General features: G+C 40.0%; 1 protein-coding gene across 2 annotated transcripts in view; it reads right to left on the bottom strand.

Annotated features, from left to right (window-relative positions):
- Positions 1-27,855, bottom strand: part of LOC134351654 (rho GTPase-activating protein 8-like) — a 95,348-nt gene continuing 67,493 nt past the window's right edge. For both annotated transcript variants that reach the window (XM_063058107.1, XM_063058108.1), the window contains exons 9-13: positions 26,550-26,623; positions 19,908-19,985; positions 18,917-19,045; positions 8,576-8,679; positions 1-1,978 (exon numbers count right to left, since the gene is read on the bottom strand). In XM_063058107.1, the coding sequence (XP_062914177.1) occupies positions 1,781-1,978; positions 8,576-8,679; positions 18,917-19,045; positions 19,908-19,985; positions 26,550-26,623 (583 nt within the window). In that variant the 3' untranslated portion in view covers positions 1-1,780. The remainder of the gene's footprint in view (positions 1,979-8,575; positions 8,680-18,916; positions 19,046-19,907; positions 19,986-26,549; positions 26,624-27,855) is intronic.

Here is a 27,855-nt window from a genome sequence, read left to right on the forward strand (position 1 = left end):
TTGCAAATCAGTTTATTGATAATACAGAAAACGTCAGAACAATAGCAGAGACCTAGTCAGGCAGAGTGAACTTTATAACAGCGTCATCGAATACAAAAGAATAACATGCTCATAAACATTAAACTTTAAAACTGTTAATAAACTACAGAATATCTTTGAGGAGAAATAATTAAATATCTTAATATAAATAGAGAAATTCTAAATTTCTGTTAGGATCTGGCATGTTTCCTTTCCATTGAGAAGAAGCCTCATGTATCTTGATAGTAGTTTACACAGCATTTATTTCCTTCTAAATATGATCCACGTGCTTGTTAAGTTTAACAGGGAAATAATGTCATGAGGATCAAAAGTCTACATTGAACTAAGCTACTAGTTTGAGTTATTTTTGTCACCGCAATCTAACATCTATTCTGGGAAAGAAAAGACTTATGAAGATGTTCCTTGACAGTATCCTGGCTAGTTATCATCATTTATTTATCTTGGATGGTACAAATTGTAGTTTATATAATAATGCCAAATAACATAGGTTTTGAATTGCTACTGTTTGTATCAGTAACAAAAATGAACTCAGCATGTCCCAAGCAGAAAAGCAATCAAAAACATCGATATTTGTTTCCTTGAATAAAATGACTTGTTTGTTGAAATTCAGAAAACCAGGCATGCTGTATTTTTAACCCGCATATGCTGCATTTTATTTTAAAAATGGATGAAAAATACAAACTCCTTTCCTATTATTACACTCAAATTGCAAATTTACGATTCAAGTTGGCTGATTTCCCTCAATCACCAACTTAACATTGAACTGCGCCCAATATTATCGAATTGAATGTTTTCCTCTCTTACATTTGCAATAATCCAAAGTGAAAGAAAAATGGTGAATCTCAACCAAAATACCAATGGTTCCACGATGGCAAAATTAAATCTTTCAGTACTGTTGGCTAGGGAGCTCCAAAACAGACTAAAAGTGCAAAATATAGCATAAAACAATGGAGGAGAAAACTTTGTTTGCTTTAAATTATTCAATGAAATTGGAGGAATTTTTACTAAAGTCACAGTAAGTATTACCAATTGTTCATCCAAAATACAAAATATTTCAATTAGATGCCCCAGTAACAAGTGACTTGCACTTGGGACTTATTAATTATGGTCGTCTCTCCCCTTCTCAATAGCTAAAAAAATATATTATGCTCAAATAACTATGACATCATATAGCACCAATGTACAACAATAAACAGACAACCACCATCAATCCTGATACATGATTCCAGAAGCCATAATCCAAAAATACCATGTGCACCATAGACCAAGTATATTGGCTTTGTAGATTTTCCATTTTAGTATCATTTTTTAACTATTCACTTCCTTACTTTTCATTCTTTGCACCACATGTACTAACAGTGCCAGAGGAACACCAGTCCGATCTTCAGTTTACACCTCTTAGATTACACCATTAAAAGCAGAACTTGGCATATAAGCAGGCATCTCAGTCTGATCTTTCCATCATAAAATGATGTCTTTCTGCATTGGATTCCTTGTTTTATAGATGTGAAGTTTGAGGAGGAATTAGGATTAAAACTAATCATTTTCTCATCATCCACTCCTTTCTCCATCTTTGTTATCAGCATGTGATGAATGAAGATCAGGTACTGAAGGATATCCATCCACCAGCATATTGACAAAAGTAGTGTAAAACTGCCCGTGGATTTAGCTTTCTAACAGTACTTTGTAACTACTTATATCAGTTCACTTACTAAAGCTAATTGTAGTTTTTGAAGTGCATTTATGGCAACACCTCATTGGGCAAAATCCTGGAGCTGAAAACTTGACCATAGTACTCAATGAGTAGCTCAGTAAACATGTTTATTGGGGGAAGGGCATTCAGCGTCGCCGGTCCCTTTGGTGGCCAAATAAGATTCACTCCAAAGACACATGCCAGGTTTGAGGGGTTCATTTTATTAAAAATGCTCTCCTGGGATACCTAATATAAAATAAAACACAATATGTAAAGCATGTTAGGTCAATCAATTTAAAAGGCTTGACTATCTAGCAAGTTAAAAGTTTCCACCTCTAAGTTAATCTGGTCATTACACTGAAGTGGAGTACAGATCAAGGACATTAACATTGGTCAGATGCTAGTCCAGTTTGGGGCACAACCCACTGCTCATCATGAGAGTGGAATTCAGCACCTTTTTAAAAAAAGAAAATCCCAAATATACATATAAACTTCAATTTTTGTTCAGTGATCTGAACTGTCCTAGATACTTGCTCCTGTTAAGCACACAATTATGACTGTGCCTTAAATGCTTAAAACATTAATTATCCTGAGGTGAATGAGTTCTTCTATAAATAAAATTACATATACTTTTTTTTTACAAATAAAGCATCAAAGAAATCAGGTTATTCAATCATATCAAGACTTCTCTGTGATTACTTTCAGTAAACATGATTTTCCACTGATTTATGCAAGGCCCCACCATTAGTTCACTCAGTATATCTGGCCAAACAGAAAGGGACTCCTTTAACCCTGCAACACACAAAGTTGCTGGTGAACGCAGCAGGCCAGGCAGCATCTCTAGGAAGAGGTACAGTCGACGTTTCAGGCTGAGACCCTTCGTCAGGACTAACTGAAGGGTCTCGGCCTGAAACGTCGACTGTACCTCTTCCTAGAGATGCTGCCTGGCCTGCTGCATTCACCAGCAACTTTGACATGTGTTGCTTGAATTTTCAGCATCTGCAGAATTCCCTGTGTTTGCTCATTTAACCCTGATTTGTTTCCTGTTAGTCAACCAATTATTTATCCATGCCAACACTTTGTACATTGAGCTTTTATTTTCCATTATAACTTCTGATGCAGCCCTCAAGATATCCCAGTGCAGTACAGATATGTTCCATAGTACACTTCCTCAAATGTATTTTGCTGACTAAAGGGACACTGTACAATTTTTTCTTAAAACACCCAAGGATAAAGTCCACCAGACCCCAAGATTTGCAAGCCTGTACCTCCAACACTATTTAGACCGTGCCCGTACATTGTCTAGATCTTATCGCTTGTAGGCATGGACAGCTTCTTTGTCCAAGGAGCTGTGAACAGATTGAAAACTTGTGAAATCATTAGCTAAAGTCCAAAATTCATTCGCTATGATGAAAGGAGAGGGATTAAAGTGATCAGTGAAGTTGCTGAAGATGGTTGGCCTAGGATATTGCTTGAAGTACTGCGGCCCAGAACATAGCCTGCTTATGATAGGCAATGGGAGAAAGGGGACATGTAGGGGGAAACAGATGTTTCTGTTTTACATCTTCCAAGCGTGACACACACATACACACACACGCACGCACGCGCACGCATGTTTCATCACCCCAAACAAACTTGTCACTACAATTATGATTTTTGGCTAAGTGAACGGCATTAATTCCTTCTGTTTTTTTGTGCAGAACTAATAATCTTCTCCAGTGAGTATTCTAGCTCAGTGAACTACCATACATTAACATTAGGGGTATAATTATTCTACAAGAGAAATTCCATCAGACATTTCACATCAGCTGCTCCTGTTTACCATTGCAATTATGGGACGAAACCTCCTCAATACATGACTGTGTCATACAGCCTATTAGTATCTTGTATGTGATTGGAATTCATTCACCTTTCTTGAATAAAGCTATCAAATGCTCCCATTATTCTTCATTCCACTGAATAAGCTGTTAAATTACCTATACATTTCTTGTCCATCATAATACGAAAAGAGAAAACAGGGATAAACATTCATTGATTTACAGTTGAAACAGTGATTATTTGATAATATTTTTTTGGAAGAGATAATAAACCCACCTTTTTTGAGGGAGGTGGTTAAAAAAAAAGTAACAGTCCATTTATTACTAATGTGAGTTATCATATTCACTTAACTTTCTCTGTATGCATCATAATCCTATATACTATCTGAATAATCATGATCATATTGCTAATAACTTCAGTGCCATTCTCAGCTTCAATTAATATCAAATAAAATTCAGAATAAAACCAACCAAAAGATTCTACGTTTGATAGCCAATTGTGCTGAATTTACACCTGCAAATTACAGTGGTAAGGAAAGAATGCAAACAGAAACATGGTCTTCTAGAAATTATCATGTATCCTCTGCTGAAGGTTGAACACACACAGTAATCCTCAGAGTGGAGGCGCATTTGTGATTCCATCAATGTTATCACTGATATCCAAGAGCCAAGAGTTTGGTGCCATGTTTAAAAAGTGAGCAGGGCCTATCAGGACTTTCCATGGAAGCTGAAAATCATGGAAGCCATTGCTCATGAAGTTTAGCACCAGATTTTTAAAAAAGAGCAAGGATTGTAAGGACTTTCTGCAGAGCTTAGAATTGTTTGGGTTATTAGACACTTGGCAAGGACCAATAGAGATAGGTTTAAGCAGAGAGGCCACTGTGGGAGTGATCATTGTGTGAGGGGGCCCAGAGTGGGAGCTTGTGGCTTTGGCCCAAAGGGCTTCAGAGAGGAGAGGAGAGGTAGAAGAAAGGTTGAGGTTTTTTTTCCAGGTTTTTCTTTCTTTATCGATTAGTGCCTAGCTAGAAAAATGAGCATGGAATCCTAGGTCAGTGGTGTGCTCCTCACGGACGATGTGGGAGATTGGGGAGACTTCCAGTTTCCCTGATTGCTACCTCTGCAGGAAGTGCATCCAGGAGCCGCTCCTTATAGACTGTGTTAGGGAACTGGAGCTGGAGCTGGACCTGGACAATTTGGGAGAATGAGGAGGTAGTAGGAGGCAGGTAGTTGGGTTACTGTCAGGAGAGGAAAAGGGAATAGGCAGACAGTATAGAGTACCCTCAATAACAAGTATATCACTTTGGATACTGTTGGGAGGGTGGGAACGACTTACCAGGGTAAAGCCACAGTCTGAGGAAGGGTTATGATGCTATTAGGCGGGATCTTGGGAGAAGATGAACTCAGGGAAATACACAACAGAAAGGTGGAGGTTGTTTATGGAGTACTGGCTTGGGGTTCTGGATAGATTTGTCCTAATGAGGGAGGGAGATGGTGGTAAGGTGAAGAAATCAAGATTGACAAGCAATGAGGAACATACTTTTAGCATACTTGAGGTTTAGGAAGCAAGGATCAAGTAGGGCTCTTGAGAGTTCCCAGGTAACCAGGAAAGAGCTTAAGAATGGACTAAGGAAAGCTAGAAAGGAGCATGAAAAGGCCTTGCCAGGTAGGTTTAAGGGAAACCACAAGACATTCTACATATATGAAGAAAAGGAGGATAACTAGAGCGAGGGCAGGACTGATCAGGGATAAAAGAAGAAATATAGGCCTGGAACACACATCAAAGTTGCTGGTGAACACAGCAGGCCAGACAGCATCTCTAGGAAGAGGTACAGTCGACGTTTCAGGCCGAGACCCTTTGTCAGGACTAACTGAAGGAAGAGTTAGTAAGAGATTTGAAAGTGGGAGGAGGAGGGGGAGATTCAAAATGATAGGAGAAGACAGGAGGGGGAGGGATGGAGCCAAGAGCTGGACAGGTGATTGGCAAAAGGGATATGAGAGGATCATGGGACAGGAGGCCCAGGGAGAAGGAAAAGGGGGGGGGAACCCCAGAGGATGGGCAAGGGGCATAGTCAGAGGGACAGAGGGAGAAAAAGGAGAGAGAGAGCAAGAATGTGTGTATATAAATAAATAATGGATGGGGTATGAGGGGAAGGTGGGGCATTAGTGGAAGTTAGAGAAGTCAATGTTCATGCCATCAGGTTGGAGGCTACCCAGACGGAATATAAGGTGTTGTTCCTCCAATCTGAGTGTGGCTTCATCTTTACAGTAGAGGAGGCCGTGGATAGACATGTCAGAATGGGAATGGGATGTGGAATTAAAATGTGTGGTCACTGGGAGATCCTGCTTTCTCTGGCAGACAGAGCGTAGGTGTTCAGCAAAACGATCTCCAGCCTGCGTCCGGTCTCGCCAATATACAGAAGGCCACATTGGGAGCACCGGATGCAGTATATCACCCCAGCCGACTCACAGGTGAAGTGTCGCCTTACCTGGAAGGACTGTCTGGGGCCCTGAATGGTGGTAAGGGAGGAAGTGTAAGGGCATGTGTAGCACTTGTTCCACTTACAAGGATAAGTGCCAGGAGATCAGTGGGGAGGGATGGGGGGGGGGACAAATGGACAAGGGAGTCGCATAGGGAGCGATCCCTGCGGAAAGCGGGGGTGGGGGGAGGGAAAGATGTGCTTAGTGGTGGGATCCCGTTGGAGATGGCGGAAGTTACGGAGAATAATATGTTGGACCTGGAGGCTGGTGGGGTGGTAGGTGAGGACAAGGGGAACCCTATTCATAGTGGGGTGACGGGAGGATGGTGTGAGAGCAGATGTGCATGAAATGGGGGAGATGCATTTGACAGCAGAATTGATGGTGGAGGAAGGGAAACCCCTTTCTTTAAAAAAAGGAGGACATCTCCCTTGTCCTGGAATGAAAAGCCTCATTCTGACAGCAGATGCGGCAGAGACGGAGGAATTGCCAGAAGGGGATGGCATTTTTGCAAGAGACAGGGTGAGAAGAGGAATAAGACCATAAGACCATAAGACAAAGGAGCAGAAGTCGGCCATTCAGCCCATCAAGTCTGCTCCGCCATTTTATCATGAGCTGATCCATTCTCCCATTTCGTCCCACTCCCCCGCCTTCTCACCATAACCTTTGATGCCCTGGCTACTCAGATACCTATCAATATCTGCCTTAAATACACCCAGTAGTCCAGATAGCTGTGAGAGTCAGTAGGCTTATAGTAGACATGCCTGGATTTGCCTATAGAGATTTGGAGAAGGTAAGGGAGGTACTTGATGAATATTTTATTTCAGTTTTCACCAGTGAGAGGAGCCTTGAAAGCATAACATAGCCTGATATGCTGGAACATGGTGAGTTTAAGAAAGGGGAAGTGCTGGAATTGTTGAAAAATATTAGGATAGGTAAGTCCCTGGAGCTGGATGGAATATACCCCAGAAGGCAGAGGATGGTTGCAGATTCTGCCTGGAGATCGGTGACCATTGGTGTTCCACTGGGATCTGTTCTGGCACCCCTTCTTTTTGACATATTTATAAATGACTTGGATGTTGACATGGACAAGTGGGTGAGAAAGGCATATGGTAGGTTGCCTTCATTAGTCGGGGGATTGAGTTCAAGAGCCACAAGGTAATGTTACAACTCTATAAAACGTTGATCAGACCACACTTGTGTTCAGTTCTGGTTGCCTCATTATAGGAAGGATGTGAACACCTTAGAGAGGGTGCAGAGGATATTTACCACAGTGTGCTCGAATTGGAGAACATGCCTTATGGGGATAGGCTGAGTGAGCGAGGGCTTTTCTCTTTGGAGTGAAGCAGAAGAGGTGAGTTGATAGAGGATTACAAGATAATAAGAGGCATAGATCGAGTGAACAGTCAAAGACTTTTTCCCCAGGGCAGAAATAGCTAATATGAGGGGGCATAATTTTAAGGAGTTTGTCGGAATGTAGAGGGGAGGATGTCAGAGGTAAGATTTTTTTTAAAATCATGGTGCCCTGCCAGAGGCAGATATATTAGGGACATTTAAAAGACTCTTACATAGGCACATGGATGGAAGAAAATTGGAGGGCAATGTAAGAGGGAAGGGCTTAGATTGATCTTAGAGTAGGTTAAAATGTTGGCACAATATCTTGAGGTAAAGGGCCTGCATTGTGCTGTGTGTTCTATATAAGAGAGTCACCAATTTCACAGGAACTGTGAAAAGGAAAAGGAAGCTACTCCAGGACAGGAAACTTGAGTTAATAAAAGACAATAATAGTAACACAGAAAACCTACAGCACAATACAGGCCCTTCGGCCCACAATGTTGTGCCGAACATGTACTTACTTAGAAATCGCATAAAGTTACCCATAGCCCTCTATTCCTCTAAGCTCCATGTACCTATCCAGGAGTCTCTTAAAAAGACCCTATCGTGTCTGCCTCCACCACTGCGGCCGGTAGCCCATTCCATGCACTCACCACTCTGCGTAAAAAACTTACTCCTGACATCTCCTCTGTACATACTTCCAAGCGCCTTAAAACTGTGCCGTCTCGTGTTAGCCATTTCAGCCCTAGGAAAAAGCCTCTGGTTATCCACACGATCAATGCCTCTCATCATCTTGTATATCTCTATGAGGTCACCTCTCATCCTCCGTCGCTCCAAGGAGAAAAGGCCGAGTTCACTCAACCTATTCTCATAAGGCACGCTCCCCAATCCAGGCAACATTCTTGTAAATTTCCTCTGCGACCTTTCTATAGTTTCCACATCCTTCCTGTAGTACCGTGACCAGAACTGAGCGCAGTACTCCAAGTGGAATTTGACCAGGGCCCTATAGAGCTGTAATATCACCTCTCGGCTCTTAAAACTCAATCCCACGGTTGATGAAAGCCAGTGCACCGTATGCCTTCTTAACCGCAGAGGCATCTGTAATCTTCTTTTAAGACATTCTAGTGCATTTACAAAACATGTACATGGAACTAGCATTATACTCTATTTTGTAAATGATACAAAACATTAACCAAAATCCTTCTCCAATACTCACCATGTTAAGAAAGCACATCAAATACTTCACAACAATGTAGTTATGTTCTGGAAGCTTCTGCATTACTTGTTTGCAGCGAGTTACACGTAGACTACTTTCAACAGCTAGAAAGAAAAGTACGTATCTATCAGATTTTACTTAAATCGATTATTTTTATGTCAGGTGGTTTAAGAGGACAAACCATTTCTTTCTCACATATTCAAAAATGATAGGAAAAGAATGGCTATTTGTAACCTGCTTTCTCCCCTTCTGTGTTCGGAGTCTAAAGGCTTTTTAGTAAAGCAATAGCAGCATCTTTAGAAAGTTGATTTCATCATCTTGGAGCATTCACCCTATCTGGCAAGCAGTGTCTGGCATGCTCAGATAGACTATCTTTGATTTCTTATCTCTCTGCACACCAAAGGTCTTCTTCAACATCTCTAGATATTCTCAGAAATATTTTTGGCAAATGCACTTGTTATTCAGATTTATTTATCACATGTACATTGAAACATACAGTGAAATACACTGTTTGCATTACAACAAACACATGCTAAGGACATGATGGGGGCAATAAAGATGTTATTGAAATGTAACATCACTTTATTCTTAACGGTACTAACCTCTCACCCTGCATTCACCACATTTACAACATGATTACTTTCGGGACGGTATTAAATTTGGAATAATGCAAAGCAACCCTACAGACCCATCTCGTTAGCAAGACACTTTCTTTATATAATTCCGTTTAGGACCCCAGAGTAATCCACACATTCCAGCCAATGACGTAACTAGGAAATATGGGAATCGACTGATTTGGATCAAACTCTTGCAGACAGCAAAGTGATAATGGCCAGATGTTTTTAGCTTCCTCTATGGACTGAAGACAATTACATGTCAAAATACTTTGAAATAGCCCCAGCTAAGAGGAAAATGTGAAGAAAATTACAGATTAAAATTCCCCACTTTGAGGTGCCACATTTCTGTTGAACCTCAGACTCATTTAATACTGCACTGAAACTGCATCTTAGGTTTATATCTAATCTTATAACAGGATAATCAATATTAAGCTAATCTTGTACTTCAAGATCAAATGAACATTATCTTACAAATGTCTGGGCACTTAATGTTTAAAAATAACTTGCCACATGTCTTTCTTTTTGTAAATTCTCTTAGGCCTGCAGTTTTGTCATTGAGCAATTTTCTTGCTGATATACATACTGTAGATTGCTTAATAAAAAATCTGAATAGAGAAAAGGGTGCAGAAAATGGATCTTCTGCATTTTATCTTCTTTCACAGTTTCTGCAGATCATATCTAGCTTTTTATAATTTTCAAAATCAATTAAAATTTTAAACCTTTAATTTTGTCTGTTGAAGCATTTTTCCTTCACCTTACACATTCCCACTCCTTGAAGACAACAGTAAATCTAAGATACCTTACTTGGGTACCGATCCGAGATGGCTGTGCTGAGTGATCAACGGGGTACGATATCGTAACAAGAATCACTGGATACAATTACAGAAAGCAACTCAAGAGTTCAAATGTTATTATCTTACCATTGTAGGCTCCATGCTTCTGTTCTCCATCTGCATTGTATTCCATGTTTATTAAGCAACTAGTCACATGAGCAGGGGGGTGGTAAAACCGAAGGGAATAAGTCACCTGTTTGTGTTTTGTCCGTCGCAGTTTGTAGTGGCTTGTGACCAGTGGCTATTGTATCTTTTGCTGAATGCTCAGTAAGCTCAAATACACTTAGCTTACACTTAGGTGCATCATGGCTTCAAGACTGCACGTTTGCTAATTGCTAATAAAGGATCAAATATACATCTTAGACACTTGGAGCAAACATTATTGGAGCGCGGGCGCATCATGCAAGTATAACAAATTCGTGGGGTCGCCAGCAGCCACAATTGTTTTGGTTTTGCCGTTACAACCGTCGTTATAGATTAAATTATCAAACACGCTGAATTAACACAGTTCAAAAAAAATCTGTTGAATTCTTAAAGAAACAGACTAGACCAAAACCACTGTAGATTAAAATAAAACAAAATTTAAATCTGGAACTGCCTTGAGTAAACCAAAGAAAAATGTAGAGAGAATTCTAGGGTATTATGGATGAGAACTACCATGGTTTTCTCATTCAAAAGTATCAAAATATACATATTAAAGACACAAAATGGCTAAAAGGGCTGACGGAGTAACCAGGAAACCTAACTATGAGGAACCACCCATCACTACCACCCGTTTTCCTGAAATTTCCAAGGCTTCTGGAACGAGCTCCCGAATCCTGAAGAAATACTAGATTAACACCATCCATAAACCTGTAAGGAAGCTCAAATCACAGTTTACACAGATCAAAGATGACCTGGGACTCCAGCTGGAGCTTACAGAATTTGCATTGAATGTGGAGCAGTTTATCGGCCAGATGGGACACACTGTGGAAACCTGCATCAAGGAGCACAGGAGGTGTATCCATTGGTTTACCCGGAGAAATTGGCGGTAGTAGAACATTGCATTCGCAATGGCCATAGGATTGACTTCAATGGCCCAAAACTACTGGGCTGTGCCAGTGAATTTGGGACGGCCTGGTGACGGAAGCCATCAAAATGAAACCAGAGAAAAAGAATTTTAACAAGGCCGAAAGAGCTAGAATTTGATTGTAAACAAGGTGGGACAGCGGAAACTTGATTGGTCCTCATCCAATCAATCAGGAGGGACGAATGACGGGGAGTATATAGACCAGCAGACTAGGCGTGCCCGGATATCATCCCTGATGAAGATGGCAGAGTCTGTCATTGAAATATCAGTTAAGATTAATACCTGTACCTGCTAGAAGCTGGAGGAGAGTTTATTTCACATAAAATGTCTGTTTATATGCAATTACATGAAAGCATTTGCATTAAAGATTTCTAAATCTACTGTAGGTTACTTTTTTCCCCCCTAGAATTTCATTGAAAGATTACTTTCACACAAGTGCATCTAGAAATTTTAACATGCTATAAGCAAAAAGTAAATATTTCACTAGCTTATGGAATCAGCTATGTTTCCAGGGTTTGACATGATCCACGATTTCCTAACTGCCAGGGCAAAAAAAAACTAAAGGTTAAATTGCTTTTTATTATTTCGACAGACCTCATCTTCTGATCCTCCATCTGTTAGCAGAAGCCTGAGCTCCACTCCAGACAATGATTAACTGGCAGATCAGGCATGCCAACAATAACCTTCAAACATTTTAATTTAGAAACACACAGGGCTCATTTATTGGATTACATCTCAGCAGAGAGTGAATCTGTTTTGTTTTATGTTGCTGAGGTAAAAGGCAATCTTCTACTACCTTTCCTCAACCAGAGAAAAAAAAATCATGAAACAACCATTCACTTTCAGCAGCTCACTTAGGATCCATAGACAACACCAGCAGGCAACACTGTGGGGAAAAACACCAACCGTAATTCTTGTATCCCAATTCACACATTACCTGAAGTCAAAGCCTTCAGGTGCATAGAGATCTACAATCATTGCTAATCTTTAAATGTTTCTCCAAATAAACACATTTCCTGCTATCAGAATTAATGGTAACCCTTACACTCTGTAAAATTAGCATGTGGAGAGTGAGGCAGCATCCAGTTCTCAAGGGCTGCCTTAGAATCATGGCATTGGTTTATGCACAGACTGAGAAGTACAAATTAAAATAAGAAACTCGAAAAGAAACCACTACTAGATAATTATTGGTCCCAAAGAAAAATGGACAGGAAGATACAAGACCATAAGATATAGTAGCAGAATTAAGCCATTTGGCCCGTCGAGTCTGCTCTGCCATTCAATCATGGCTGACCCCTTTTTTCCCTCCTCAATCGCACTCCCCAGCCTTCTCCCCGTAATCTTTGATGCCATGTCCAATTAGGAACCGATCAAGTTCTGCCTTAAATACACTGAATGACCTGGCCTCCACAGCTGCCTGTGGTAATAAATTCCACAAATTCACCACTGTCTGGTGAAAGAAATTACTCTGTATTTCTGTTTTAAATGACACCCTTCTATCCTGAGGTTGTGCCCTCTTGCCCTAGACTCCCCCACCATGGGAAACATCCTTTCCATATTTACTCTGTCTAGGCCTTTCAACATTCAAAAGATTTCAATGAGAATCCCCCTCATCCTTCTAAATTCTAGCGATTACAGACCCAGATCTATCAAACATTTGTTGTATGATAACCTTTTCATTCCTGGAATCATTTTTGAGAACCTCCTCTGAACCTTCTCTAGTACCAGCACATCTTTTCTTTAACTAAAACTGTTCACAATACTCAAGGCGAGGCCCCACCAATGCCTTATAAACTCTCAGCATCACATGCCCGCTCTTGTATTCTAGGCCTTTTGAAATGAATGCTAACATGGCATTTGCCTTCCTCACCACTGGCTTGACCTGAAAGCTATCCTAAAGGGTGATCTGCACAAGGACTCCCAGGTTCCTCTGCATCTCAGATTTTTGGATTTTCTCCTCACTTAGAAAATAGTCTGCACATTTATTTCTACTACCAAAGTGCACGACCATGCATTTTCCAACATTGTATTTCATTTGCCACTCTCTTGCCCATTCTCCTAATCTGTCTAAGTCCATCTGCACCCCACCTGCTTCCCCAACACTACCTGCCCCTCCACCAATCTTCATATCATCTGCAAGCTTGTCAACAAAGCGATCTATTCCATCATTTAAATTATTTAGAAAGAAGTGGTCCCAACACCAACCCCCGCAGAACACCACTAGTCACTGGTGGCCAAACAGAAAAGGATCCTTTTATTCCCAATTGCTGCCTCCTGCCAATCAGCCAATGCTCTAATCATGTTAGTAACTTTCCTGTAATACCATGTGCTCTAACTTGGTAAGCAGCCTCATGTGTGGCACCTTGCCAAAGGCCTTCTGAAAGGATCTTAATCTGGAAAATTTGAGATATAGGGTTAATAAGAGTAGAGTACAGAAATCACTAAGTGCAGAAGACATCATCAATCGCAGTACCTGCTAGATGAGACAGCTGAAAATTGTAGAAGCTTGCTTCAAGATCATTCAGAGATAGGGGTAAACTTGTATTATGATAGTCCAGGAAAGTCAAATTGGCAGTAAAATAAAGAACTGTATTTAGATAGCATCTTTCAAAACCTCAGGGCATCCAATAGTACTAAAACCACTGAAACACTTGCTTGAAGTGTAATCACTGTTGTAATCTAAGACACATGGCAACCAACCTGTGCTCAGCAGTCCCACTAATAACATTTGGACAGTGATCAAATAACTTCTTTTTGTCACTGCTGACTGGGCAGAACACCAAGCTTAACTCCCCTGCTCTATTCAGGACAGCATGATGTTAAGAGTGCAGGGAGGGCCTTAGTGTAATATCTAAAACAAAGCACTTCCTCAGTACTGTGCCTAAATTCTTGTTTTCAGGACTCTGGAGCGGTACTTCAGCACATAGTTATCTGATTCAGACAGGAGAAACCCAGCAACAAAGCACAACTCGTACATTTGTGGACAAGTTTAATGGATTTCAATCAAGGCAGTTTTATTGAACAAAGTCCTAAATGAGTACTTTGCATAAATATTTATCAAAGAGAAGGTCCTGGAGAACACAGAGAGCACTGTGGAGTGTGCTAATATGCTAGGGAATTTCAAGATAAAGAAGGAAGTTGCATTGGGTCTCTAAAAAACATTGAAGTTCTCAGCCCTGATGAGGTATACCCCAGGTTATTGAGAGGAAAGAAATGAGTTTGCTGGGACATCAACCAATATTCAAAAGATGAGAAAATTAGATTTAAAATACCACAGCTAATAAGTAAACAATTCAAACAGAAAATACATTCTCATGGAAAAATAACTGTGGCTAACAGGAAAAGATTGGTATTAAAGGTAGACGTAGTCTTCACTCAAAGAAAAACCATTTTCATAGAGTTTGTTAGTTTTATTATAAATTAAAGAAATTAAAAGAGGGATACAACAGATTACAAGTAAACATACATTTACCTTTGATTCTTTTTGCAAATAATTTTACAAGTATGAAAATTAGATCATAAAAGCAAAATCTAATATGCAGAAGAAAACAAAAGGAAATGTATGAGCTCAAATAAATATTTACATTTGTTTTCATGGTAAAGAGATAAAGACCCAATGCCGCAATGGGAGTGAAGAACTTAAAGTACTTAGCAATGAAATGTATATATAAAAGCCTGGATCTGATGGCGTAAAAACTGCTTTGAAGAGGTGGCTGCAGAAAGAGTGTTATCATCTCTGGATAGTTGTAAGGGAATGATAAGCAGGTTTCAAGGATTTAGATCAATGAGGGAGAAGGAACACTCCAAAGTTGCAGCAGGGTATTTTGTTATAAGTATAATAAGTGATAAGGAGAAAGAAACAGATATATTAAGAACAATAGGTCTAAAACAGAGTACAGAATAATTAATACAGTAACAAGTCTCATTACGGACAACATTAAAGAATGGACAGGGAAAACATTTGCGGTGACCCAGGCTCTGGCACACAACCGCAACAGATTGAACAGACTGGTGCAAAGCTTGACATGACGGTGCCCCGACGACTCCACCAGGAGCTGAGGGCGCAAGGCAAGGCAAGGCAACAAGTCTCATGCCCTTCTGCTCATCAAGGACCAACTTATGACTGGCCTGGAGATCCTTAGATGTCCTTGGCACTAATCACAAAGTCTGATGAGCTTACTAATTGTTCACACTTACTTAATCAAGAAAGCCCACACTTCTTTTCTAATCTACGCATACCAGTCAGCTACAATTCTAAAATTAATTATTTCTTAATGCTAGATGTATAGGGAGGATTCTATGTTCATTCCCACTGAACTAGACTGGTTTGATTCCAAAAATCTTATCAGTCTAGACTTTACTTTGCCAGCTGAAATTCTCCTCCTTGAAAAAGAAACCACGTTGTCACATTCCCTAATGGTTTAGCATTTGTATACTTCAAGGTCTCATGGGCCTTATGACTCAAGAGCTTATGCTGTATTCACCTTTCTAATCAACAGGCTCATTCATTATGAATAGACAACTCCACTCCAAGTAAAATGCTCTGTTTTAACCCTCTCATTACAATAGCAGAATTGTCCCAATCAATAAGAAGTCAAATGTATTTAAGAGAGAAAACAAAGGCCCAGCACCAATAGGAAAAGTGCTTATGTGACTGGTTGTGCTGTCAGGGCACGTGAGAGAAAAAACAAATCACAATACAATTAGGTACTCAATTCAGTTTTGTGAAAGGAAAGCGTGTTTGACAGAGTTATTAAGAGTTCTTTACAATGTGGTAGTAAGGCACTTGGATTGGCCATTAGATGTTTGCAAATAATGAACTTCATTTTACAAATTAGGAATAAATTGGTCAGCTGAGGACGCAAGATTGAAGTACCACTGTGCTGAACCTAGAGTACTTATGATGTCAATGACTTGTATGAAGAAACAATAAATATTTGAGTCTATGCAGATGCAGTTAAGGAGGGAAAATAAGCTTCAAGGATAATGCCTATATGCTATAAACTGGTCAGTCAAATGACTGGAAACGACTGACAGGTAGCACATGAAGAAATGGGGAAATAGCCAGCAGCAGGAAGAATGGAAAAGCAGTTTTAAAAAAAGAGTAATAATATGGATGGTATTGGTACATTGGGAGATTGGAAGTTTTGGTTCATAAAGCACAGAAAAGGAACATGCAGGCAAGGTAAGTAATCAGACAGACAAATTGTAGTTTAGTCTTCATTGTAAGGGTGCTGTCATCCAAGAAAGTTTGTCATTGACTTGTCAGGGATGAACAAAGGTTCATTAGATTCAATAGAGAAATGAAATCCATCCTTTTTCTCCCACCTGCTTTAATATCATACAACACTAACCAGACCCATGTTGTCCATGCTGACCAATGAGTCGACAGGTCTGTAGCCTTCAGGCACTAGTGAGACTAGTGCTCACCTAAATACTTACTGTTGAGGAGTTTCTACCTCCACCAGTTGGGGCATTCCAGATTCCAACCACTCTCTGGGTGAAAAAATTCTTCCCCAGATCCCCTCTTGACCCCACACTCCTCAACTTAAACCTGTGCGCAGTGGGGTAGAGATATCTCTGCTCTGGAGAAAGAGTATACGCTGTCCAGCTTGTCCATTCTCTTCATAATTTTCTACACCTCTATCCTCTCTCAGTTTTCTCTGCTTCAAGGAAAACAAACTCAATCTCCCCTTGTAACTAAACAATTTCATCTCAGGAAACATCCTGGGGAATCTCCTCTGCGTTCTCTTCAGAGCAAATCAGAACTTATCAATACTGAGCTACACAATATTCCAACATTTTATGAAGCTGTACCATAGTTTGCTTGCTCTTATACTCTGTGCCCCAGCCAATGATAGCCATCAACCTGCATACATTCTTAATCAATCCTATCTACTGGTGCTGCCTCCTTCAGGGATTCTTAGACTTGTATACTTAAATCACTCTATTTTTTAAACATTCCCTTGAGCTTTAAACATTCATTGTGTATGTCTAACCCTTACATAACTTCTGATAAAGCATTACTTTGCACTTAATCAAGGTTAAATTCTATTTACTATCTGCCTTGCCCAACTGAAAAAAAAGGGAATGAATATATCCATGAACACGTCTGACCACATACATTATAGATTCACTGGAAATTCTAATGTTCTGGTATTCTGGATGCTGAAGTAACAAGAACTACTGCATCTGGAAAGTTTTCTCACCCAAGCTCAACCAGGGTAAAGGTTTGAACTGTGATAGCTGGTATCGAGGCTAGGTTATACAATTACCGGACCTCTTTCAGCACTCCACCAGACTGGTAAAGTTTCAGCAGGAAAGGACCACAACAATTAAACATACAGAAAGACAACAGAGTAGCACAGCTGGCGGTTGTGAGCCACTCCCTCGCAGTTCAGTAACTCCGGGTCATTCCCCACTCTATCATTGTTTGCATGGAGTTGGCGCTCCCCCTGAAACTACTTGTTTCCCTATATGCCTCAAAGACCTGGTGGTTGGTAGGCCAGTTGAACACTGCAAACTGGCAGTAATATAGGTGAGTGTAGAGCTAATGGAAATGTGGAAATAACAGAATGGTGTAGGATTAGTGTAAATGATGTTTTTATTGTCAGCATGGATTCTGTGGGTCATTTCCCTTTAACACCTTTGTCAAACACCCTCTTCCACCCCTCCCCCATGATCATCTTGCACGGAAGATGAGCAGCCATTCTCCATTTGGTACACATTTTCAACTGAACCAAGGATTCCACTCAGCTGTTCACTGCCAGAATTATTTGCGTTACTAGGGAAACCATTTGCTTGGAGGTAAAGTGAAGTGACACTACCTGTGTCAGAAATGTTTTGTTTTCTTGGCCTGAAGCAGACCAAGACAATATTCTTATTCCAACTCAAGTTAGCTGGCTAGGTTATAGGCATTCTGAATGTCAGGACTTGTACATAACTGTAAATACAAAACAAGCCCATTCATTCATATCAATGCTTCACAGCAGTGAAGAAATTGAGGAATTAATGCATTTTGTAAGACGTTGCCAACATTCATAGATACGTAGGTTTTGATTTATTAATTAAATATGGGAGAGAATTAATGGGTGTCAGATCATCACAGGGAGCAAAGCTTCCTGAGTTTTATGGTTGCTTGGCATCATATTGGCTGCAAGCTAGAGTGGCGGTTAGTGAAACACTATTACAGCTTGGGACGAAGGAATTCGGAGTTCAATTCTGGTGTCCTCCATAAGAAAGTTTGTACATTCTTCCTTTGGGTGGAAACCAGAGCATGTGGAGGAAACACACACGCACACAGTCCAAAGACATACTGGTTAGTAGGTTAATTGGTCATTGTAAATTGTCCTGCGTTTAGACTAGGGTTAAATTGGTGGGTGACTGGACAGCACGATTCAGTGAGCCCAACGGGCCTGTTCTGTGCTGCATCTCTAAATAAAATAAAAATATTGAAGAAAACAACTATGAGATCTGAGAGTGAATCATATTCATGCTTTCACAGCTCCACAATTCCAGTATCAGTAGTCACTGGTGCTTAGTACATAGGACATACGTAGATTGTATTAGAATGCACTACAAATCTATTGACTTGACAACATCATGAATATATAATAACATTACAAATGCAAAGAAAACCATGTGGTGTTTTGCACTTCTTGTATATTTTTTAATAAGTAAATATCTGCAATCAGTCAATAGATGGAGAAAACTCAGCATTCCCTTTTTCAGACTGCACACTTGCCTTAGGGCATAAACACTGTTTGAGGGGAGCAGGGATGTAGACTATGTAGATAAAAAAGGAAACAAAACATTTACTCACTGCCAATGCTTTGGACTTGATCATAAATCTGAGAGGTTAGAAGTGGCTGTGGCAGCTCCCGGAGGAAAGTTTTTAAGATAACAGCAGGAATGTGTTCATCTCCATATTCTTCAAATTTGATGGGTTTTCCTAAATTTGGAGTTACAGATATTATTATTCTCTACAAGATATATCAAAATTCTTGCGTACGAAATACACAATGACAAATATAGTCCCAAATAATCACACCAGCAGCAAATGCCCTGATCTGCACTGTATATGTTAAATAAATTCAGGATTTTGAAACAAGCACTGCCACTTACTACTGCTTTATTTTTTCTACTGCACAGTCCCAAGCCCATAACTTTCAACATGACCTGCCACAATTGATCCTTTCTCAATAAAGAGGCATAACCTTCAATGCTGCTTTTTCCAGCAGAAATCCACTCAGCTTCCCAAGGCTCCCACACAATGGTACTCAACTTAAATGTTCCTTGGTTTATATTCCAACACCATCATCCTGTCTTTATTACTTATATTCCTCACAATATTCCCAACCTTCAGAATCCTCTTTCCAGATCCCAGTGCTATTGCAGGCTCAGAGGGCAAATTAATCAATAGCCCCTGAGCTTGGATTTCTGTGGAAGTTTGTTCAAACCCATTGGACTCTGTAGCCAATCAGCTGATGCAGTATGGGGGCAAACAGCAGTACCAGGACCAAAATGGAAATGCCACTGCTAGATTAAGCCAATGCCATCACCACACAACAGACTTTCAGAAGAATTGTGACAAGAATATTAACACCTGCCCCATTACAAAATCTCTTTTCACTATTGTAAACAGCTCATACACAAAATGACTTAAATATTGCTGGATTGCAATTTTATCGCCTATCTTGGGAACTAATCACGTATATCTAGCACCTCAAAAAACAACAGCTTGTCACAGAATGCAGGGAACTATTATTTACTTCTTTATAACTGGTGATTAAATTGGTCAGGTGGACACTTACCCAAATTATATTGTTTCTGGATTTCTTTTATGATCTGGATGCTTGCTGATCGTCTAAATATTCCTTCAGTTTGAAGTGCTGTAAATAAAAGTACATTGAAAGTTTCAGCAAGCCACCTTCACTTACAATGATGTTAGAGCTACTGCTGTGCTCTGGAACTGCTAACAGGACAACCTAGGAAGAGCTTACAACAAGGATCTCTTGATTGCATGCCACAATTTTTCATCCACACGTTTTAAGGGACTTTGTTTTCTTTTGTTCTTATTGTGATCTTTCTTGTAAAAACTATGCTTATCTCCTTGTGAATGCTGCTCACATGATGCCATGTGCCCATGATGCTCTGCAAGCAAGATTCCTGTTGTACATATCACAATACACTCCACTTTGACTTTAGAGTTAGAAAGTCATGAATACCAGATACTCAGTTTTCTACCTCCATAAACTTAGAACATTAATCTTGATATTTCATGCTTTGCAGAAAGTTCAAATGCCTAGGGACTGAAATCAGTTTGCTAGATACATTTTTATTACACTGGATTCATTGTGCAGACAACAGAGTTGAAATGCCTAATGAAATACTTTTTGTTGAAACCACTATTCCATCAAAATAAGAACTGATACAGGAAAAAGACTGCAGTACAACATTATCAACTCTGACAGACATAGAATGCTGGAAAATGCCATTTGATTCTAAAAATTTGGAGGGATTATACCACCTAAAACGTTGAGAATAGCATCTGCCGGTACAATTTCAGTATATGAACTTGCAGGCATACAGGATGTAGTTTGTGAACACGTGATTTTGGCTACTAGAGACAAGCACAATAATAGCAGCTTCCTATTGTACTCCTCACAAATATATCTAGAACAACAACAGAGATGAATTTCTACCCTGATATCTTTATAATCTTAACTTCTAGTCATGGTAGTATAGCGGTTAGCACGACACAGTCTGGGGTGTTCCGGAGTTTGGAGTTCAATTCTGGTGCTGTTCTGTAACGAGTATCTGTGTGTCCTCCGCATAGGACCACAAGACATAGGAGCAGAATTAGGCCATTCAGTCCAAAGAGTCCACTCCGCCATTTCATCATGGCTGATCCTAGATCTCATTCAACCCCATACACCTGCCCCCTCACCATATCCTTTGATGCCTCAACCAAGCAGAAATCTATAACTTCCGCTTTGAATATACCTATAGACTTGGCCTCCACCATAGTCTGTGGCAGAGCATTCCACAGATTCACCACTCGTTGACTAAAAAAAATCCTCCTTACTTCTGTTCTAAAGGTCACCCCTCAGATATGAGGCTGTGCCCTCTAGTTCTGGATACCCCACCAGAGGAAACATCCTCTCCACATCCACCCAATTTAGTCCTTTCGACATTTGGTAGTTTTCAATGAGATCCCCATGAATTCTTCTAAATTCCAGTGAGTACAGGCCCAAAGCTGCCAAATGTTCCTCATATGTTAACCCCTTCATTCCCGAAATCAACCTTGTTAACCTCTTGTGGAAAGTCTCCAATGACAATATATCCTTTCTGAGATAAGGGGTGCAAAACTGTTGACAATACCCCACGTGCAGCCTCACTAGTGCCTTATAAAGCTTCAGCATTATCTCCTTGTTTTTATATTCTATTCCCCTTGAAATAAATGCTAACATTGCCTTTGCCTCTTTAGAACAGACTAGCCTGTGAATTAACATTCTGGGAGTCTTGCATGAGGGCTGCTAAATCTCTCTGCACCTCTGATGTTTGAATCTTCTCCCCATTTAGATAATAGCCTGCATGATTGTTCCTTTTACCAAAATGCATTATCATAGACATAGAAAACTTACAGCACAATACAGGCCCTTTGGCCACAAAGCTGTGCCGAACATGTCCTGACCTTAGAAATTATCTAGGGCTACCCACAGCCCTCTATTTTTCTGAGCTCCCTGTCCAGGAGTCTCTTAAAAGAACCTATCGTATCTGCCTCCACCACCGTCACCATCAGCCCATTTCACGCACTCACCACTCTCTGCATAAAAAAAAACTTACCCCTGGCATGTCTTTTGCACTTACTTCCAAGCACCTTAAAACTGTGCCCTCTTGTGCTAGCCATTTCAGCCCTGGGAAAAAGCCTTTGATTATCCACATGATCAATGCCTCTCATAATCTTATACACCTCTATCAGGTCACCTCTCATCCTCCGTCGCTCCAAGGAGAAAAGGCCATGTTCACTCAACCTATTCTCATAAGGTATGCTCCCCAATCCAGGCAACATCCTTGTAAATTCTCTGCACCCTTTCTATGGTTTCTATATCCTTCCTGTAGTGAGGCGACCAGAACTGAGTATAGTACTCCAAGTGGGGTCTGACCGGGGTTCTATATAGCTGCAACATTACCTCTCAGCTCCTAAACTCGAACCCACAATTGATGAAAGCCAATGCATCGTATGCTTTCTTAACTACAGAGTCAACCTGCGCAGTAGCTTTGAGTGTCCTATGGACTCAGACCCCAAGATCCCTCTGATCCTGCACACTGCCAAGAGTCTTACCATTAATACTACATTCTGTCATCATATTTGACCATCCAAAATGAACCACCTCACACTTACCTGGGTTGAACTCCATCTGCAACTTCTTAGCCCAGTTTTGCATGCTATCAATGTCCCGCGGTAACCTCTGACAGCCCTCCACACCATCCACAACATCTCCAACCTTTGTGTCATCAGCAAATTTACTAACCTATCCCTCCACTTCTTCATCCAGGTCCTTTATAAAAATCACGAAGAGTAGGGGTCCCAGAACCGATCCATGAGGCACACCGCTGGTGACCGACCTCCATGCAGAATATGACCTGTCTACAACCACTCTTTGCCTGCCTTCTGCGGGCAAACCAGTTCTGGATCCACAGGGCAACGTCCCCTCGGATCCCATACCTCCTTTCTTTCTCAATAAGCCTTGCATGGGGCACCTTGCCAAATGCCTTGCTGAAATCCATATACACTACATCTACTGCTGTACCTTCATCAACGTGCTTAGTCACATCCACAAAAATTCAAATCAGGCTCGTAACGCATGAACTGCCTTTCACAAAGCCATGCTGACTATTCCTAATCATATTATGCCTCTCCAAATGTTCATAAATCCTGCCTCTCAGGATCTTCTGCATCAACTTACCAACCACTGAAGTAAGACTCACTGGTCTATACTTTCCTGGGCTATCTCTACTCCCTTTCTTGAATAATGGAACAACATCTGCAACCCTCCAATCCTCTGGAACCTCTCCCATCCCCATTGATGATGGAAAGATCATCGCCAGAGGCTCAGCAATCACCTCCCTAGCCTCCCACAGTAGCTTGGGGTACATCTCGTCCAGTCCTGATGACCTATCCGACTTGATGCAATCCAAAAGCTCCAGCACACCCTCTTTCTTAATATGCACATGCTCAAGCTTTTCAATCTGCTGTAAGTCATCCCTACAATCGCCATGATCCATTTCTGTAGTGAATACTGAAGCAAAGTATTCATTAAGTATCTCTGCTATCTCCTCCGGTTCCATCATACACACTTTTCCACTGTCACACTTGACAGGTCCTCTTCTCTCACGTCTTATCCTCTTGCTCTTCACATACTTGTAGAATGCCTTGGGTTTTCCTTAATCCTGTCTGCCAAGGCCTTCTCATGGCCTCTTCTGGCTCTCCTATTTTCATTCTTAAGCTCCTTCTTGCTAGCCTTATAATCTTCTAGATCTCTATCATTACCTAGTTTTTTTCTTAACCTTTCATAAGCTCTTGTTTTCTTCTTGACTAGATTTACAACAGCCTTTGTACACCATGGTTCCTGTACCCTACCATCTTTTCCCTGTCTCATTGGAATGTACCTATGCAGAACTCCACACAAATATCCCCTGAACATTTGCCACATTTCTTCCGTACATTTCACTGAGAACATTTGTTTCCAATTTATGCTTCCAAGTTCCTGCCTGATAGCGTCATATTTTCCCCTACTCCAATTAAATGATCCTAACTTGTCTGTTCCTATCCCTCTGCAATGTTACAGTAAAGGAGATAGAATTGTGATCACTATCTCCAAAATGCTCTCCCACTGAGAGACCTGACACCTGACCAGGTTCATTTCCCAATACCAGATCAAGTACAGCCTCTCCTCTTGTAGGCTTATCTATATATTGTGTCAAGAAACCTTCTTGAACACACCTAACAAACTCCACCCCATCTAAACCCCTCGCTCTAAGGACATGCCAATCGATATTTGGGAAATTAAAATTTCCCACCACAACAACCCTGTTATTATTACACCTTTTCAGAATCTGTCTCCTTATCAGCTCCTCGATGTCCCTGTTACTATTGGGTGGTCTATAAAAAACACCCAGTAGTTATTGACCCCTTCCTGTGCCTAACTTCCACCCACAGAGACTCAGTAGACAATCCCTCCATGTCTATAACCATTTCTGCCCTTGAGCCCTCCAAGTCTCTGTAATGGCCACAACATCATAGCTCCCAACATTATACATTTCCCAACACTGTATTCCATCTGTCACTTTTTTGCCCATTCTTCCAATTTGTTTAAGTCCTGCTGCAGTCGTGTTGCTTTGTCAGCACTACCTAACCCTTCACCTATCTTCATATCATCTTCAAAGTTTGCCACAAAGCCATCAATTCCACTTCACTGACAAACAATGTGAAAATTAGCAGTTCCAATACTGACATCTGAGGAATTGCTGGGGCAGCATAGTTCAAAGGGCCTCAATAAGTAAATTGCCCCATCTACCCATGACAAGATTTCACCAAGAATCCATCAACCCATTCTTCTGTCACAATTTGAGGAAGAAAGTTACAAAGATACACAGTCTTTAGGAAATGAAGTGTATTGCCCAGTGTCTGCTTTAAATAGGCAAACTCTTATTTTTTTAAATAAAAACAGGACCCTCCAATAAGAGGAAACACAACATCCACACATTCAAGATCCCTCAGGATACTGATCTTTCTTTTTTTATAATTTTATTTTTATTTGGATAAGGAGTTCACAATTATCATGTACTTTTTTCACACATATAACCTTTTCCATTTTTTTATATGTATAAAACTACAATTATTTATACATTCTTAAGTACACATTGAGATGATATTAAAGCAAAATAAACATTTAAATAGATCTCACTCCTCTAAACTCAGTGGATACAAGCCTAACCTGTCCACCTTTCTTTGTAGGTTAACCTCTCATTCAGGGTATTAGTAGCTGGCAAGGAAGAGTTGATGAAAGGATATGGGGAGAAGGCAGGAGATTGGGGCCGAGAGGAAAATTGGATCGGCCAAAATGAAATGGCAGAGCAGACTCAATGGGCCAAATGGCCTTATTCTGCTCCTATATCGTGATGTTTTATAGCACAGCTGCTCTCAAAGAATTTGCTCCAATTGTTTAAACTTCAAGCTTGCAATACAAAGCTGCAAACAAGAATCCACAGTGATATGCAGTAACTAGTGATTAGGTGATGTAAAACCATGGCTTTACAACTCAGATGGAAGAAAAGATTAGCAGGCATAAGAAGCTTCACATATTTGAGGCGCTAAGCCATGAAACCTGTGTTTGATACAATGATTGAGAGAGGAACAAGAATACTTTATTTGGTATAGAAGGAACAATGGGTCAAGGTAGAAATACAATATTCATTATGTTGTTAACAAACCTGAGAAAAGGTTGGTGACTAGATGCATTAGAGGCATCTACCTCTTAGATAAGAAGTTGTTTTTCTGCAATACATTTATTGATGTTGCAACCCTTTCTAATGTATGTATAAATTATAATGCTGTTTTATATATGTGTTTACTTTTCATTGAAGATATATTGAGGTTAATGAAAGCAAGGTTCCTGGCAGGAATAAAGGAGAATATACAATTTCCATTTGAAACCCGAGGAGATAAGATCAGGAAAATTTATGAATGACATATAAAGGATGGAGTTAATGTGGTGGAAACTATTGTTCAGAATTCTAAATAACAATAATAATAATAATAATAATAACAGCATTATTTATATAACGCCTTTCAGACATTAAGATGCAGGTTTAAAGTGCTATACGTAGATTGTAAAGATAAATCAATATTATCTAATTTTTTTGACTAATTTAAATATTACAACTAATAACAAACATTATGCAAAATAAAATGTAATTGAATACCATATTATATCAATGTAATCAACATCAACAAGCATTAAGTAACCTTTTCAGCAAGCCAAAGTTAAAAAAGTAGGTTTTCAGAAGTGTTTTCAAACAGTCCACGGTACTACAGTGGCTATCTCAGTCAGTAGAGTACTCCAGATTTTTGATACTTAAGAGCAAAAGTCCGCATCACCAGTTCTTGTATGCTTGGGTTTGGGAGCACTAAGCAAACGAGTATTTGTATATGTAAGATTACGATTAGGGAGGCAAAGGAGGGCAGAGACACTCCAAAATATATGGAGGAGCTAGATTATTTAGAGCCTTATATATAGTTCAGAGTATTTTAAAATGTATCTTATTTTAAAATTCAAAGCACTTAAGTAGACTCCTTTTGACTTCACAAGGGGGGAGTGTTACAACTTTACACAGATAATCATTTCTGAAACCAATATTCTTAACACAGAAAAAATCATACAACATACCATTTTGTTTCAGGAACTGCACTGTCTGCCTCATTACCAGAGGAATAAGTTCTCCATTCCCTTTGTCTCGGAGGCTAGTATTTACAAAAACAAATCAGGACAGTCACTGCACAGAAATCACTTTTATGAGAATACTGAGTAAAAATCCACATTAACTTTCATTTTGAAAAATATGCCAAACTACTTTGCAAAACTGTTTTCAAGCACTGATATCAAACTGACAAGCAGTTTTTTTGATGAACAAAACCATTGCCAAAGGAGTAGGCAGTTTTTAAAATGCTGTTGATAACAAGAGAATAAGATGGAGTGGTTTTGGGAGAAGAATTATAATTTAATTCGTGCATGAACATGGTGCCGGCAAGTCCAACGTCTGTTGTCTATTCTGAACTTGTTAAAAGTGTCATCCTGAACCACTGGAATGAGTGCAGAGATAGAGGAAAGCTGGATGTTAAACCTGACTGGCAAAATCCTAGCAGAGTCAGGATTGATCATAAAATCCTCTTTGTCACAAAATGATTGAAACATGTAAGTGAGAAATGAGGCCAGAATCCTGCAGCAAGAGAGGAGGAACGGGATCAAAAGGCAATCACAAAGATACAGTGGCCTTTTAAGCGTTTTCTTACAAAAATATTTCACCCTCTGGAGAGCTCTTGAAATAACAGTCCAATTGTTCTGTCAGCTTTAAAAAACTTGCACACTAACCACTTTCTGAAAGCAGGTAAACTTTCTTCCCATTAAGGGTCATTACATTGTATCTAATGTATATTGAGACGACTGAAAAATAGAACACATCTATGTGGAATAGAATTCCAAAAAAAAACAACAATCTTTTGCTGAAACATCCTTGAATTCGAAGCAACCAGAGCTGCAGACATATAGTGCCTATACAGTGTATTCACACCCCCTTGGAAATTTTCACGTTTCATTGGTTTACAATATTGAATCACAGTGGATCTAATTTAGCTATTTTTGACACTGATCAACAGAAAAAGACTTTTTCATGTCAAAGTGAAAACAGATCACTACAAAGTGATCCAAATTAATCATAAATATACGTTTGTAAAAACACAAAATAATTGATTGCACAAGTACTCATTCACCCCCTTTAATATGACACACCAAATCATCACTGGTACAGCTAACTGGTTTTAGAAGTCACATAATTAGTTAAATAAACTGGACTGGTCAAAGAACACTGAGGCTGTCTACAAGGAGGGTCAGAGCCGTCTCTATTTCCTGAGGAGACTGAGGTCCTTTAACATCTGCCGGACGATGCTGAGGATGTTCTACGAGTCTGTGGTGGCCA

The sequence above is a fragment of the Mobula hypostoma genome, chromosome 9 (assembly GCF_963921235.1).
Source record: "Mobula hypostoma chromosome 9, sMobHyp1.1, whole genome shotgun sequence".
Taxonomy (NCBI): Eukaryota; Metazoa; Chordata; class Chondrichthyes; order Myliobatiformes; family Myliobatidae; genus Mobula; species Mobula hypostoma.